This window comes from Daphnia pulicaria, chromosome 9, assembly GCF_021234035.1.
Source record: "Daphnia pulicaria isolate SC F1-1A chromosome 9, SC_F0-13Bv2, whole genome shotgun sequence".
Classification (NCBI taxonomy): domain Eukaryota; kingdom Metazoa; phylum Arthropoda; class Branchiopoda; order Diplostraca; family Daphniidae; genus Daphnia; species Daphnia pulicaria.
In genome coordinates this window covers 389,913-402,824 of record NC_060921.1, presented here as the reverse complement: position 1 = coordinate 402,824, position 12,912 = coordinate 389,913, and the positions used below count along the sequence as shown (strand labels likewise).

The following is a 12,912-nucleotide window of genomic DNA, read 5'->3' as shown; positions in this document are numbered from 1 at the left end:
GAAAAATACAACGGTGTCGGTACAGCCAAAAATGATAAAAATTCTAAAACAATTATTTGGCACGTCATAGTCCCTACGTCAATCTCAGCCCAAATTCAAAACAATAATCAAATAAGACGTGTAGTCATTGAACTGTGATGATGGGCTTCGAGATCTACAAATAAGTGAAACCAATTAGGCGTGACTTACCACAGTCTCAGTCGCATTGTGCGATGTTGCAGTTTGATAAACGCTAAACGGGTCGTCCAGGTTGTTGCAGCATCCATGTCACTATATCAGTCAAGGGCTGGATAGACTTTCGAGATCCAGTTGCCAAGTTCAACCTGTCCTCACGATTCAACTTGTTTAGGCAGTTGTAACCAGCTAATGTCGAGTAGAGTTGTTTTCACCTTGTTGTTGTTCGCCTTCCAAGTTCCAACCGACTGATCAGCCGACGATTACGTGATCACGCCTGACTTTGTGTTGCGCCAAAATCCTCTAAGGCTGGATCCACCCGGTCACTGTGGATAGCAAGAAGAAATTCATTAAAAAAAACAACGATAAGGTTTCATAATATAATAATCACCTTGAGAGTTGCCACTTACTCTATGACGGGTGCCAATGCGCCAAGGGGGAAACAGGGAGCTATAGAAACAAATGAATCAAGGAATCAAGTCAATTCAATTTCAGCATTAGAGAGCGTAGGGGAGTGATTAGCAGCCAACTTTGTATGACGTGACTCTTCCCCTTGGTCGTTTTCAATTTTTTCAAATTTTGTATGAGGTCAAACAGGTGCAGGAATGCCGTTAGAAATCACCCGAGGCCGGTCAGTATAAACTCACCTTGGACACGCCCTATTTGGAGGGCAAAAAGCGAAAGCGAAATGGTGGCAAAATTAGAAAATGAGTGCCAAAATTGGAATAAAACAGCACATGAGCCATTTCTTAAAAAGTTGTTATTTATTTGAAAAGAAAATGGAAAATACCTGCCGAGTAGTCGTCACGTTTATGCCTCATGTCAAACATTCTTTGTGGAAAAAAAAGAAACGAGATTGTCGACAAGACGATGGGAGATGTGTCACAAGTTTGACTAAACTCGAGCCCCAGTGCTACCTCACAGCAAATGATGGACAGGCATGTTGGACAGATTGTGAGGCGAGACGGGCCGGCGGTCAAATTTTGAATACATTATTCATCTCTTTTTGTCCATGTAACAGAGGCCGATTCATTTCACATGCGGGAGCCAGCAGCACCTTTTGGAGACAGCACCTTGTCGCGTGACCAGCCGGTTGGAAACAACACGCACAAAGGATGACGGACACCTGAAACAGACTCGATTACATTGGCTGGGCTCTTTTATTTTCACAACGTTGTCGATGAAAATGGGATACAAAGTTGTTGCATTTTTGCTGTCGTGACCGTGTATTGTCCGTATGGATGACGTCATCATTTCAATATTTTATTTTAAAAAAGGAAAATAATCGAATTAAAGTCAACTATTGGCCGAAATTGTTGCGCTCTCGTCTTTGATATCACGCCAACGAATACAATTGGGTCGCACCAATATGATCAGACTAAAAATTGCTACATGACTACGTGGTTCCGATTTTTACGTCAATGAAAGAACTTCATTTTCATATTAGATATTTAATTAGTGGCTTTCCGATTTTTAACTCGGGTTATGATGTATTCCGTCAAGTTCAACTTCCTTCTACAAATCAATAGAAGGGGCCCTGTCAAACTTGGCGAGGCGTCCAATTAGTCAACTGGTTGAATAACGTCCAGTACATGTCTAGGAAACATGCTTCAAATGAATTCGGATTAAAATAATAAAAAAAAACTTCTAATTAGACTCGATAAGAAAAAAAATAAAAATCTAATTTGGGGGTTGGGGGGCGATTGGCGAATGTTCACCTAAATGTACATTTAAAAAAAAAGGATTGGAGAGATGAACGTGATATCAAAGATGATTGCAAATTGAGCCATTTCCAATTGCATCGATGCGCTAAATCCTTGCACAACACGAACATCTCAGTCCTTTTTCAAAATGAAGTTTACAATGTACAATTATTATACAGTTGGTTATTCGATAAATAGATAAACTCTAATTCAATTGCCTACATTACGGGATTAAAACTAATAGTGATATGGGAACAACACCCAAGAACAATGCGAAATTGTCTTCCAGGAAAAAAAAGTTAGGATTCGATGGATGGAAGATTCAACATTATCCACTTGCGCAACTCGGAATAAATAGAAATCCTCATTTCAAACCTATACAGGAGCTGTTTTTCTCAATGGACTGCGGAACCACCGACGGCTATGGTTTCCTCCATGGGCGGCCCGTGGTATCTGAAGGAATTCTTCCAGATTTCAGCGTAGACCATGGCCGAATGGAAGCGGTAAAAGATGCACAGGGGCAACGAGATGCGCTGGACGATGGACCACGGCAGGAAGCCGTAAAAGTTGAGCTGGACGGGATTGGCTTCGACTTTCTGCATTTCAAAAGTGTAGACGAGCCACAGGGTCATGTTGGTGATGAGCAAAAAGGTGACGGACTGTCTGCCCGGCTTCTCCAGGTCCTGTTCGGCTGTGTTGACGCTCCGTCGGGACATGTCCGAGATGAAAATCGTCTGCACCGTCACTTCAATGACGGACAAGAGGCCGTTGATGAAGACCAAAGTGGGCGGTTCTTCGTCCGAACTGCCTAGCGCTCCGGCAATCATCGAAAATGCCGAGTAGCCGAAAATGCCCAGGGCGGAGATTCGAAGTAAAATGCTGCCCAGCTCCTCCATGTGCTCTGAATGAAAGTGAAGGTGCCGGGCCCTAGAAATTAGATTTCAAAATGATTAAAATTCTGGTGGGTTAATTAAATAATTAAAAAAATGAAAGATGGATGGAAACCTGTAAGCGCCGATGGCCATGGCGATGATGGAAACGATAAGCAAAGTGCAATGAGCAGCATCACCCAGAATGAGGCCCAGCCGTTTGAATTGCGGCATGGGCACAAAGATGAAGAAGAGGACGAGGCAGAGGAGCGAGGCCGTCAGGAAAAAGAGGCCCATGAAAAGTCCCTTGGAGGCCCCGACGCAATCGACCCGCAACTGGCGAGTACGGCTGTTCCAAATCGATTCGTCTTTCATCCCGCGGTTGTTGTCCTCCGTCTTGTACCTGCCCAAATTTGCATTTCATTAGACTAATCATTGGTTGCCATGGAGATGATAGAAATTACTTTGGATTGAGTCCAATGTGCTCCCAAATGACGTAAAGGACGGCGGCGCCAATCAGCGAATATTCAATGAGGAACGGGTAGAGAAAAGGGGCGGCGTCCATGATGATGTTGCCCAGGAAAATGCGACGGCCACACGACACGTTGCCCGTCAATTCCCACAAACTAATTTCCTTTTTGCTTTTGCCTCCGCCCATCGGTGCGGGGGTCGTGGCACCGGCCAGCGCATCCGCAAATGTTTCATTCACTAATAAAATGAAATGACAAAATTAGATAATTCATTTTGTAAATTTAATTCATTCAAATTTGAGTGACGTTACCAATGTCGAAAAAGACGGAAGTTCCACCCTCGAAACTTTCTTCACTTCCGGCCACGGCGGCCACAGCTTCCACCAAATGATGAAGCAGAGCGTTGGATGCCGGATCGTATCCATCCGTCAGCGGTTGGCTGGCCATGAACTGTTGATGGCTGGCGGCCTTGGCCGACTTGTCGTAGTAATGATAATGTCCGTTGATCTCCTTGAGCGACTCCCTGACCAAAGTGCGGATCCAGACGCAAACGTTGGTGGCCACGCAGTGCATCAACCCGAACCGGGCAATCACTTTGAATTTGTGAATGTTCAACTGCAATTAAATTAACAAGAGATTAATGACAGGTGATTTAATTACTAATTGAATTGCGAATAATTACCCTGGAGGAGACAAAGATGAAATACATTTGTAGGAAAACGAAAACGGCGTGCAAAAGCGGATTGACTCCCCGGAGCAGAGCGAAACACGGCGAATCCGGCGGCACTTCCAGGAATGCGCCGAATTCCAGGCCGTCGTAGATCATGGTGCCCAGGCCGAAAGCGACGGCGCCGGCCCGGAGGAACAAACTGCCGTGGCTGTGCTCGTTGTCCGACACTTTGGTCTTTTTGGCCTTGCCCCGGCCGTTGACGGCCGCGTTGTGGGTGGTGATGTCGCTGCTGTTGGTCATAGTGCAGTAAGACACGATTTCGCCCGGCCCGGACTCTCCGCCGCCCAGCCCGAAATTCTGGCTCCACTGTTTTGTGCCGGAGGATTTGCGCGAAGCCGGAAGCGGATTCTGGCTGACGCCCTTGTCTTCCGCCTCGGCTGGATCGGATCGGCTGAACCTCCTGCGCTCGCCGCTGAAATTGTTGAAGAACCGGCGCAGGTGCGAGGGGGCGGTGACGATTTCGTTCTCGACGGACAAGGCGCTGCCGGATATGGCGGCCACGCCCCTGTTGTTGTCGACCTGGACGCTGTCGTAGTCGCTGGTCTCGTCGTCAGCCGTCGTCGTGTTCGTCGGATTGGCCATGTTCGACTCCCGCCATCGGCTCAACTTCCTGAGCCGCTTGCGCTCCTCCCGCCTCCGTTTCGACCGCAGCAAATAGCCGAACACGTACAGGAAGAAGATGATGGACACCGTGTACAGGAAGGCGAAGAAAATCTAAATATGGAAATCAACAATTTGCTATTTTTAGTTTTTAATTGACGTCATCAACGTCATCCATTTGTAGAAATAGGAACACGCCCAACTCTAAATCAAAAGTCGAACAACCCAAAACAGTTGTGCTGCTAATAATTCCGGCTGATTATGCGCTAGATACCCCCCGCAATGATGGACTATTTGCATTTGAAACCACCAAGCCCTTTCTATCTTTAGTTGTGCAAACATGCGAGAAAAACATTGGAGCCCTTGTTCACATGAATTATTTATTTAAACTCTGCTGGTGTGCCGGGTCGTGTGGGTAGAATCAAGAGCCATTGCTGGAGGAGCTTTTGATTGCGACTGGAGGCGATGGGGAAACAAAAAAGTGTTATGGGGCAATAAAGGAACAAGGTCTTTTTCCCTATGAAATTCGATGACGTGGCCAGTTCACGACTAAACTCGGATCGTTTTTTGTTTGTTTGTTTCTGTTTCACGTCTCGAATGATGACGAATGGTGAGCAATCGGGGCTTCTTTTGTTTAGGTAAAAATAGAAAACAGCCGTATATATATACCCAGCATTAATACTACGTCATTTGTCTATCGTCGGATCAATCAAACGAAACCAAATCGATCGTTATTAGGTTTTTTCCCATTAGAAGTAAAAGAATTTGGGTGGTGAATGGCGATCATGTGTGACATGGTCCATTTCGCCTGCTGGTGTAGGTATATATATAGAATAGGATAGAGACCTATACAACGCCAGTTGGGAAGAAAGGACATTTCCTTTCGCAGAATAAAGGACACGGCACACGTTGGGTGGAAAAGGTAAGAGAAAAAAGGAAAAACAGGTTTTTCATTAACCTAGATTCGACTTTTTTTCTCTCTGTTTTATTGGCTGGACGTCGAGGGAGAGAGAAATACATTTCAGGGTCTTAACGAGGTGATGTTTTACTAGGAATGGAACGGGATTGCACAAAAACAAAGCCCAAAAAACCAACAAAAAACCAGTGGCTCGTTATTCTTGTTAACCTCTCGAGAAATTGCAACAATTCGTGTCGAAATAAAAAGGGAAATGTTTCGTTCGGCTTTCTATCTCCGGCTGATGAAAGGCTCGACTCAGGTCTATACATCTCACGGGAGAAAAAGGGGGGCGATTTGAATGAAAGCCTGACTCTGCTGGACCATAATAACAAGGCGTGAATCATTGCGCCAAAAGAGTCCGATCTTTCAATACCGTCTGCCAATCAAATTCTCTTTCATCAGCTGTCAAATAATAAAATCGACAATGCCGGGAAAAATGAAACCCGACAGCAGCCCAACGATAATGACCTTGGATTGTCTTGGCTAGAAAAAGAGTCCAGACTGTCGCTCTAATAAAATAAAATGCCAAACCACCCAGACTCTAGGCACTATGAAAATATGTCCACCAAAAACTATCGGCGCAAATATCTGGAGCGGCAATACAGCGCGAATGGATCGAACAGCAATACAGAAGGTTTCTCTCTCTCTAAATGAATGGAGATAGAAGGTTACAATATAAGAGAGAGAGAGAGGTATGTGTGTGGGTGAGAGAGACAAGGTCGTACGCCCCACAACAAAAAAATCAAAAGTGAAAAAATCAAAAAAGGAAAAGAAACGCGAGTTGTTGTTGGAACTGGGCGATAAACCAGGAATCAGGTTGCAGCCTAGTTTTCTCACACCTCCGCTATAGACACACGCGAAGGTATAAAAATAAAAATCGACTCGCCAAATTACGTTGGGGGATCGAGGCTAAACCCTAGAGAGAATAAGAAATGGGTAGCTGGAAATGGGTGGAGAGCGCCGGTACATTGCAAACCCCCGGTGTAATTGGGTAAATTACTTGGCATTTTATCCAAACTCGTTCATATCCATATCAACCGCCTTACATGCCAAAAAAGAACTTTAATTGTAATTGACTGGCCATTACAGCGTTGATGGCTTCCAAACTGGTTCCAACCTTGTCGTATCATACAAAAAGTACGCTTGGAAATTCGCCGAAAAACATTTCCATATTGAACCTTTATCTCTTTTTTCCCAGAGTCGAAGTAAAGGCATACGTCATTTTTTGCGTTGGTCGTTGACAAGTGGGTGTGGCCGCCAGCTGCAACAACTAGATCTAATACCTGCGCACACGCTCTGTTACACCTACAGCAGATGGAATCTGGAATGAAATGTAGAGCAAAGACTCGACTCTCAATGGGAAAGAAAACAAATGACTTGTGCATATCCCAAAAAGAATTTCCCTCGCCCACCAGAAGCAAAAAAAAAAAGTGAAAGTTTGTAATGGATTTATAAACTTTGCTGCTCCACTCCTGGGTTGACATTGAGAGCAGCAGCAGTAAGAAATCAAATCAAAAAGAAATGATAAAACGCAACAACTCTACTGACCTCGAAGTAAAGGAACGAAACGTTGTGAGTGACGACTTCAGACAGGGCAGCCACGATACACATGACGATCAGCAACTGGGCGTAGGTCGAACTCCCCACGATAAACAGCGACGTCCTGCAACCCAAAAATAGACGCTCATATTATACAACCATTACCCTATTATTGTTATGATTGTATGTTTTATAGGGTAATACATTCCGTCCTTGTGGTAGGGCATGGCGTGTGTCATGGGCGGAGGTTGGCCGGCTCCATCGCTCGTCATCGTCGTGTAAGTGTTGGCAGAGTATTGCGACTCGTTCCAGCTGGCGTAAATCGGACCTTTGCTATTAGTCGGGTGGTGATGGCCGCCGCTGTTCATGACCATCAAATTCTTGCTGGACATTCGGGTGGACATGAGCGAGTCCTGGCTTCTGCCCAGCCCGTACAACAATTGGCGCGACGGAGCCGACGATTGTTGTTGTTGTTGTTGTTGCAATTCCAGCTGCATCTGACGGCCTCGGCGGTCTTGCGATTGGATCGTGTCCGAGCCGGAATGCTGGCTGTCGGAGAATCGATTGTTGTGCGGTTGCTCGTAAATGTGCTCAGCCTGTTGTTGTTGTTGTTGTTGCGGTTTGGGTAGTTTGCCTTGATGGTGGTGGTGCGAGGGCGGCGGCGGTTGTTGTTGCGGCGGAGGAGGTTGTTGGGGTTGTTGCGGCGGTTGATTCTGCTGCATGAATGTCTGCTGCATGGATTGCAACATTGAAAAGATGCGGTTGATTTTACGCTCCGGCCCGGATTTGAGCGACGACGACGACGACAAGGTCGAGGCCGTCGTGGCCGAATTGTCCGACTCGAAGCCGATCAAACTGGAACTGTTGGATATGCGATCGGCATCCATCGTCACCTTCTGATGCGGATTATTATGCGATTCCGGCTGCTGCTGTTTCGGCTGTTTCATGGCCGCCTCGTCCGAACAGACTTGGGTCAGCGTCAACTTTCTCGACTTTTTCCGATTGGCTTTCGACCGGTGCGGAGACGAGTGCTGGAACGTCACGTTGCCGCCACTGTAATTGACGCTAGTCCCGCTGCCCAGGTAACTACTGTTGGCCTGGCCGGCACTTGCATTGCTGGGTATCAGCTGACCTCCCGTCACTTCTTCGGCGTTATTCTCCTGCTGCCTCATTGTCACTCCAGCAGACGACGTCCGATCCTCAGCCATCATTTCCTGCTGCAAATTCGGATAAATCAACGCCGGGCTGATGGGCGTCGGTGGCGGCGACGACGTCGGGAAACTCAAACTGGACGAGGGCACCACAGTGATGCTGGGCATGGCTGCCGACGTCGGTATTAATTCCTCATCCATATTTGATCGGTCGGTGATTATCAATTCAACACTTTTTAAAACGGGTAAACGACGCACCGATCACTTGAAACGATCACCGCTGGCCCGATCGGCCCAGTCCAAAAAGGGGAGCAACAGCAGCTGGGCGTGTCCTTGTTTTGATAATATTTTCCGCGGATGGAACGGGCGTTCTGCTGCGTTCGAACCAGTGAAAAGTTGGTGAGACACTGGGCCAACACTCGAACGTTCCGGTCTCTTTTTACGTTCGTCAATTTCCCCTTGAGGTGGTGCACAGTTGGCGTTGGCCGGCTTGTTCTATACAACATACTAAATCAAGTTTAGTTGTTTTTCTTCTAGTCTCCATTTCAATGCTATCCACTTCACCGTTTTTTCTTTCTGGCTTGCCCGCGCCCCTTTTGTAGTTTCACTTGCTGCACGTGATCCTGGCCTGGCCTGGCCCAGTCAAACATATATAAAAACATAAAAGAAGAAATTGTTAGTTTTGTTGGTTATTTCACACTCTACTTTAGAATAGATTTGCGTGTCTTTTGGCCAGGAAATTGTACCGCCAATCGACCCAATTGCCATTACAGCCAATAAGGTAAATATGCCATTAACTTTTCCTTTAAAAAAGGCAATTGGAGGTTAACTGGGGATAGGGAGGGTTGAGGGGGAATTGATTGTGCAGCAAATGGCCCGGTAATCGTAACGATATTACAACAGTCGTTTCGTGTTATTTTTTAAAGGGGCATATAACCATTTCGCAAGTTGGTTTGATTGTAATTATTGCATTAACGCCCTTGGGGCTGGTGGTGGCGCTATTCCAGGAATGAAATGGGAAAATCGTGAAAAACTGGAATCCCAGCGAAATGTAACGGAATGTCGTCCACTCTGCTGTTATTACCTGTCGTGTCTCGTGTTACTCCGATAGCCTCGAAACAAAACTTGTGCTCGGCTTTTATTGTTGTGTGTCATTTCCTTTGACATTTGTCGCCCCATGCCCAACGACACGAGTTGATCGGCACGAAATTGAATCGGCTGGATTTTTTGTGGCGGGACGTACTTCGTGATGGTTGCGGAATAATTGGCGATCAATCTGCGAAAAATATAGAATCGTTAAATTCGTGAGTTTTAACAGGTATGAATAGTCATGGCATGATGGGAAATCATTATTGGACATTTATTTATAGCTGGCTACGATTATAATGAAGGAATTGTTGTGCGAACAACTCCCCTCTCCCCCATTCAACCTCATAATAATAACACAATCCAATTAAGGTATTAGTTTTGGTTCTCCTATAAGAAATGACTCGACAATTTTGACATTTTTCAAATATTGTTTGTCTTGAGACCTGTGTGACGGGTTAAATGTGTTTCTCAACTTCCGTTGGCTCAAATTACAACACAAAGATTTATGGAAGAAACGTGAATAAGATGTCCGTGATTGGCATAGGCAACTCGGCCAAGATACAAGAGAGATCTAACTTAGATATTTGAATATCTTATACACCGTCCCTAATGGTGTGACCTCAATTGAATATGCCCAAGAATGTCGTTTTTTTGCTGCTGCTGCTGCAATGGCGCAAGGTCTTTGCATTTTAACAATGCTCTTTGATCGATGGTGACGTCACAGAGAATCAAACGGCGATCAGCACAGCCGCCCGTCGTCGTTTTCTTTTTGGCCCAGCAAAGGAGGCCGGTTTTATACCCATTGAAAGCAATTAACAAACGCCTATCGCCAATGCTAATCTTGCGGCTCTATACAATGACAGACGAATCTAAAGAGAGATCCGGTCTGCTGCTGCTGCTGGACGGCGGGTTTTGCGCTCGTTCACGATTTGTATCGCGACTCTGCAACGTCTATAGGAGAGAGACTTGTGGCGTGATGTTGGTCTTTATAAACATTGGGCGTGACCGGCATCATTCCCTATATTATACAGGAATGTGTGTATTCATTTTGAAATTTCCATCTGCTGCTGCGCATTTTCTTCTTCTTCTATTATAGGAATTTCATCTGAGAATTTCATTTTCTACGCGCTGGTTTGTTATATAGCTCCCCCCGATTTCACAAATTCCAATTTTTAATCCGACGAGTGTGTGGCCGCCACTGCTGCTGTGTGTGGTATGTGTGCTGCCCTCACAGGTGCTGCGCGTATAACCGTGAGCGAGCGTGTCTTTTTTTTTTCGGTTTTTCTCCAATTGAATCGATCGTTAATGGCCCCAGGGTTTATCAATTCACGCTCGTGTTGTCCGTGTTTTTGCCTATCAGCTGATTGAACCATGCAGGATTGAAATAATTGACGGAAACTTGTTTCTCATCAGAACTTTGAGAGCCGATAGCTGCTGCGATATCGTGTGAATACAAGTGGACCGTGATAAGGCCAGTCCTCTCTATTAGACGTGATTAGACTACAGGCACGAATTGATTTCGAATACTTTGTATAGACATCGACTGCCCAGTCGTACGAGCAGGTAGGTCTTTCAATTTTCTAGCTGCACTTTGTTTCGAATTTTTAAAGTTCAAATCATTTATAATTTACTATTGTTTAAACCCACAGACAAAGTTGCGAGGTACAAAACCAGACCTGGTCTATAGCAGTCGTTCTACAAATCAAGAGATGAAATTTACCCTGACTGAATCAACAAATACCGGTGAAAGAGAATACAATTGCAGTTATAATCGCCTAGCTCGGGGAATAATCAGACTCCCTACTATCTAACGATTTAAAATCAACGCAGCCAAATAGACAAAGAGGAAGAATAGATAGATTCTATTCCTATACCTTTAAGTCAGGGAAATACGGCATCCGCAGGTACTCCATCCGCTGAAAAGTTGAGGATCCATCACAGGCATCAGGATAGGAAAATGGAAGTCCTCGTGAATACACCCACACTCACATGGGCGTACACGAGGACATTTAAAGAAAGGGGAAGAACTCGATCGACATCGGCAGTTCCTCCTCCAATCCAACGGGATGCTGTTTATCTAGATGAAAAATAAAAATTTGATTACGAAAAAATATGGACAACAAGTATAAGTAGGAAAAGTTGAAAATAAAATGGATAAACCCTGATTTTTAATAAACAGGGGAATTGAAGTTGGTTTACACGTAATACTTTTGAAACACAAAAAACATCTAGCAGATCACAGGTTATTAAAAGTAACGAAAATTATTACCCAAAGTGAAGGTTATAGGTTGTGAATAGTCACAATAGTCAAAATGACAGGTCAAAATTAGCACAAGCAACAATAACTGCAAACATCTTGTGGCTATGATGGCCGGCTTAGTTCTCAAATCTGCACAAAGAAAAAAAGTTAAATAAATACTAAGTGGAAGCAAACTGCCATGCATCAACAGGGGGCTTACAGCATATAGTTTCTAGTCAGGAAATACCATTTCACTAAATTGGAACAGATTCATCTTCTATTTAACCACCCATAATCTTTCCATATGCATTTTTAGTCCTATAAAAAAGCACAGACCATCCATGCTGTAAAAAGCATGGAGTGTGTGTTTTACTTAGTTCTCTTCTAATAGATTTGACCAGAGTTGACATGGCCACCACATTTTTGTAACTTTATTTGATGGGACCCTACTTTTTTGTGCAGCCACGTTTCCGTCAAAGTGAATGTACCGGAACGTACCATTTTATTTTTAATCTTGAAGTCTTTAACTGTGGTCTCTTTTTGCAACTTCCTCGAAACTTGAAAATGAAACGAAAACAAAAGCAGACGACATTAGTATTATAATTAGCCATGCTAATTTAAATAATTAGATATCGATAGAAATGATAAAAATCGACCCCAATCCAAACCGCTCAATAACAATAGAGATCTTTGATTAAATCATTTTCAATTTCGAAATGAACGATATAAACCGTCACGTTAAAACAAAACTTGCTATTATGACGACACGATGATGATGACAAAATGCCTTTTCATTTCGGCCAGTCTATATTTGGCGATTTAAATATCGCTGCTGCGAATCGAAACGCCGAGTGAATACAAAAACAATCGAAACCTGTTCAGTCACAATACAATACAAGTTTTTTGGCAAACAATCGGCCAATATAAGAGAGTCGCCATCGAATATCCCTCGTCCTTTTGTTTCGTTTGACATTTTTCAATTAATTTTTGTCAGAGAAACACGAATAAGGTCGAGTCCAGCATTCGAAAAGGTGTACACACACAATGTCTATTGAGCAGTCACAGCTGCGAATGTTGGTCGATGAGGAGGACAAAAAAAGAGATATATTCATTTAAATCAAAATAATTTCACCCGGGCCGAGTGACCATGACCGCGCCCATCATGAGCAACACAGCAGCAGCAGCAACAACTTTTTTCCCCCCAACTTTTTATATCTAAGAAAAAGAGACCGGAATTTTTTCCCAACTCTTTTTTCGTCGAATTTCTATTTCTCGTCTGATCACGGAGACCTTGGGGGGCCTGACTGGCAATGACGTGGCTGCATTTCAGCATGTATAGTTGAAATTGATTGAAATCAGGAGAAACAACAACCCGATTCTTTTCTGAATT

The 12,912-nt window shown here is 44.4% G+C and overlaps 2 protein-coding genes and 1 long non-coding RNA gene across 5 annotated transcripts in view; 1 reads left to right on the top strand and 2 right to left on the bottom strand.

Annotated features, from left to right (window-relative positions):
- LOC124312826 (exportin-1-like) overlaps nucleotides 1–12,912 on the top strand; it is a 639,300-nt gene that overhangs the window by 506,546 nt on the left and 119,842 nt on the right. The window lies entirely within an intron of this gene.
- LOC124313686 lies at nucleotides 234–908 on the bottom strand. Its single transcript, XR_006910990.1, has 3 exons — nucleotides 566–908; nucleotides 390–500; nucleotides 234–323 (listed from the first exon to the last, which is right to left on the bottom strand). It is a non-coding gene; the product is annotated as an uncharacterized LOC124313686 (long non-coding RNA).
- Nucleotides 1,316–12,055, bottom strand: LOC124312824. Of its 3 annotated transcripts, none has more exons than XM_046777313.1 (11): nucleotides 12,021–12,055; nucleotides 11,553–11,672; nucleotides 11,158–11,360; nucleotides 9,279–9,470; nucleotides 7,248–8,827; nucleotides 7,053–7,167; nucleotides 3,899–4,660; nucleotides 3,528–3,831; nucleotides 3,211–3,454; nucleotides 2,883–3,149; nucleotides 1,316–2,804 (listed from the first exon to the last, which is right to left on the bottom strand). In XM_046777313.1, the coding sequence occupies exons 5-11, from the start codon at nucleotides 8,393–8,395 to the stop codon at nucleotides 2,273–2,275; spliced, it is 3,372 nt and encodes a 1,123-aa protein (XP_046633269.1). In that variant the 5' UTR covers nucleotides 8,396–8,827; nucleotides 9,279–9,470; nucleotides 11,158–11,360; nucleotides 11,553–11,672; nucleotides 12,021–12,055; the 3' UTR covers nucleotides 1,316–2,272. The 3 variants fall into 3 exon arrangements, with proteins under 3 accessions (XP_046633269.1, XP_046633268.1, XP_046633270.1); XM_046777312.1 differs by lacking the exon at nucleotides 12,021–12,055 and adding an exon at nucleotides 11,743–11,966; XM_046777314.1 differs by lacking the exon at nucleotides 12,021–12,055 and adding an exon at nucleotides 11,743–11,966 and having other exon boundaries at nucleotides 7,248–8,822.